The 3,894-nt window shown below is 38.6% G+C and overlaps 1 protein-coding gene across 1 annotated transcript in view; it reads left to right on the forward strand.

Annotated features, from left to right (window-relative positions):
* The window catches only part of LOC119426981 (protein kinase C-binding protein NELL1), a gene marked incomplete at its 5' end in the record, with an annotated part of 564,971 nt that overhangs the window by 227,163 nt on the left and 333,914 nt on the right, over nt 1-3,894 (forward strand). The window contains one exon of the mRNA XM_037694556.1: nt 541-640. Within this exon, the coding sequence (XP_037550484.1) occupies nt 541-640 (100 nt within the window). The remainder of the gene's footprint in view (nt 1-540; nt 641-3,894) is intronic.

Below are 3,894 nucleotides of genomic sequence, written 5' to 3' on the forward strand. Positions count from 1 at the left end.
TGTGCGTGTGTGTGTGTGTGTGTGTGTGTATGTGTGTGTGTATAGCATCAACAACTCATTTTTGTTGCTGGATAAAATGGTTCTAAATTTGTACAAAATGCCTTTGAATAGTAAAATCTGTATTATAATTGGACAAAAAAGTAAACATTTAAAAGTTTGACGTCAGCTTTTGAGATGAAAATGTTTTCTTGAGTTCTCATTGTGTTATATGTTTTACCGACAGCTGCCGTTTACACTTCAGAAGAAATATTTTCTTATTGCAGAGTTCATTGTATTTCAAACGTATCATCACCTGCTGATGTGTTAAATATATAGAGTTCAGATCATAATTTGATTTTATATTTATGATTTTTTTTTATGTGGGACAATAAAATGCATTTGAGTACAGTTTTCATGGGTTCCAAGTGTAAATCTTGCAACCGATCAGGTTATATAATTGCATTTTTCCAGTGGAAAATGTGTTTTTGTGCTGCTTGCACCTTCACACTTATGACCCGTGCATTGTAATTGTAATTTCCTGCCTGTGTCTTGTCCTTCTAGAATGGCCTGATGGTGAAAGTCACACAAACCTGCACAGAGATCAACTGCAGCCTCAGTGAACAGATCTTACCAGAGGGCAGATGCTGCAACGTTTGCATCGGTATGACTTCCTTTTTCCTGTATTTCATCTTTTTTTTTTTTTTTTTTTTTATCAAATCACCCTATCTTTGGATCTGTGTGTACCTGTTACACCTCCAGCATGAGCAGTAACTGCACAATACTCATCTCTGTGCTGATTAAGCCAGACCTAAGGTGTAATTTTCCTTTTTTCTTCTAACATGCATGCTTTTTGGGGCTGAAATACCTATCAGAGCAGATTGGTTTGTCTTCTATACAGAACCGGCCATGCCAATTTGCCAGAAACATGCTGCTTTGGCAGGGAAATGCTACAGGGTAAATAACCAGCAGCAAATCAGTAAATATACTGAATAAACAAACTGTATGGGACTGGCAGTTATATAGCCATTATAAGAAAATCCCAGGGCAGATTCTGCTACAAGAAAATTGCACTCCTGTCTATGTAAAAATAGGCAACATGCCTCCCACTCCCCATATTCAGAGACAAAGATAAAAAGTATGCAAAAAAGAAGCCAAAAAGACATTTAATGCGTGAGGGAAGTTTTTTTTTTTTTTTTAGTTCCACGCCGGCTTGATAAAAAGCAAGGCAAGGAATTGAAGAAGAAAAAAATTAGTATGGGAAAAAAGTGAAGGTAAATCTTATAAAGCACGTGTAATGAAAGAAGTTAAAAATAAACATATTGTAAGGAAATGCTGAGAGAAAACAAGATGAGGTAAGTATAGGGTTAAAATTAAAGGCCTTGCATTACTTTAAAGACTGCATAAAGTTTAAACCATTTTTACTCATATCTTGTAAATAAAATCGGACAGGGACTTCATTGTGACTTACAGAAAATTAATGCATACATATAGTAACTTGGGCAGCATGGCAGGTCAGTTGGCAGAGCTGTTGCCTCTCAGCAAGAAGGTCGCCGGTTCAAATCCTGGCTCAAGACCTTTCTGGGTGGAATGCATGTTCTCTCTGTGCATGTATGGGTTTTCTCTGGGTACTCCGATTTCCTCCAACAGACCAAAAGCATGCATGTTAGGCTGATTGGTAACTCTACTTGTCCCTAGGTGAGAATGAGTGAATAGTTGTTTGTCTCACTCATCACTATATGTCCCTGTGATGGACTGAGACCTGTCCAGGGTGTACCTGTAGAGTTGCACTCGGGTCCAAAAAATCAGATCCCAACAGGCCCCAGCCCACAGCCATCAGAACTGGACCCCACCCGATCCAACGGATTAACAGTAATTACAAGTCCAAACCCCCAAAAACCCTGACTTTGTTAATTAAGCTTTGACTACTTATATCAACGACTAGTATTAATGGTTGGCGGACACGCGCGGCTGAGTAAAGGGGGCAGAAGATCAGAGCTGAGGAGCCGTCAAAGCGCATTAAATACTTCCCCTGCTTCTGCCTGCATTGGACCCTGCTCTGACATGACGGATATTTTGTGATCTCACCTGTTTGGGTCATCAGCCGTCTGCGTCCTCTGAGTGCAGCAGCTGAATGAACGTCCATTTGGACTGATGGATCGCTGGCAGTAGTCCATCTGAAGCTTAACTGAACTTTTTACCTCTTTCAACTGGCCGGTCAGCGCATGGTCAAATGGCCGTGTGCAGCAGGTGATGGTATGGCAAGCCATGTTGGCATATAATTTGATCATCAGCCATGCACATCCCTGATGCAATAGAAAGCCCAACACTGACCCAGCCCACACATTAAGCATATTATTATAACCCAGCCCAGTCCAAATCCAGGTCGGATGGGGCCGGGCTCTGGGTTTGGGTTAGAAATGATAGCTCTAGTCCCCCGCCTCTCGCACAGTAATAACTGGACATGGGCACCAGTGACCCCCATGACCCAAAAGGGAAGAAGCAGGTAAAGAGAATGGATGGATGTAGTAACTTATTTAATTGCACTTTTCTCAATATTGCCATGACTTGGCACACTGGTAACAATGCTGCTCACACTCTAGTCTGGTAGGTGACTAAAATGCACCTTAGGTTTGTTCACCATATTCCATATACAGTAGATAGCAGCTCTTTGCTTCACACATGTGGGCTGTGGTAGCATCAGGAAGGACGGCTGGTCTAAAAACAATTACCAGATCTTTAAATGAGTTAGCTTGCTGCCATAATTTTGAAGTGATTAAAATATGTAACTATTACATTTTATACAGTTTATATTTTTTATGTACAAGTGTTTTGCTTTCTTTTACATTACACTGTTTTTATTTTTGCTCTGGGAAGCAAACCCAAATTTTGTTGTACTCAGGTGCAAAGACAATAAAGGTTTATTCTATTCTATATCCTGCAACCAAAAGATAAACAAGAAATTTTAATATTACTTTACAAGTTAGTTTTCAGGAATTCAGAGTCAGAGTTTCTTTATTTGTCATTTGCATCACATGTGGTAAATGTGGTGGAACAAAATTATGTCTACAGGGTCCCAGTTATATCCAACAATAAAATGTAAAAGAAAAACAGTAATAAGATTAAGATATGAACTAAGAAAAACATTAACTAAAATACACTAAGCACACACACACACACACAAAAAAACACACTAACAAAAGTGTTTCAAAACATTTTTGCCTTTGGCAGATGGCAGTATTAAGTAAATGTGTAGAGAAGACAGCAGGATACCAGGGCCAAGAACTAATTTAGGCAGTGGCAGCTAGCCAATAGAGGTCACTAAGGCGCCACCCCACCACTCACACCACTCACCATATTACCTTGAATTCATAAAAAATAAAAATAAAAAATGAAAAAAATAAAATAAAAATATTTTGAAATATATGTACATTTTTTTTGTTATGTAAGATAAATATTTTATAGTTAATGTTGAGTAAAGTTGTTTATTTCAAAAAATGCTGTTGTGACTGATGACGTATTTCTGCGATGGGGGTGCAAGAATCTTTGCCCATAGACTTTTGTTAAAAGTTGTACATGCACAGTTAGCTCCTCTTCACTACATGATATAGGACTATTCTGGGCGCAACACTCCTGCGCCAAGAGTACGGGTGCGCGATACGGATCGTGCTTCCGGTCCCAGAACAGATCGTGCAGTGATACATTTTAAATATTTTATCTCTATTTAAGCAAATGGCAAGTATACAACAAATAAACAAACGAATGAAGTATACAGAAGAACACAGCACTTACATACACAAACAACCAGGGGTGTTAATTAGACACATGCAAAGATTTACATATACATATTATCCTGAGGGCCTTTTCGTTGGTATAGTCTGTTATTGATTTAACATATAGTATAATGTAATATATATA

Source organism: Nematolebias whitei, chromosome 2, assembly GCF_014905685.2.
Source record: "Nematolebias whitei isolate Nwh7 chromosome 2, NemWhi1, whole genome shotgun sequence".
Classification (NCBI taxonomy): Eukaryota; Metazoa; Chordata; class Actinopteri; order Cyprinodontiformes; family Rivulidae; genus Nematolebias; species Nematolebias whitei.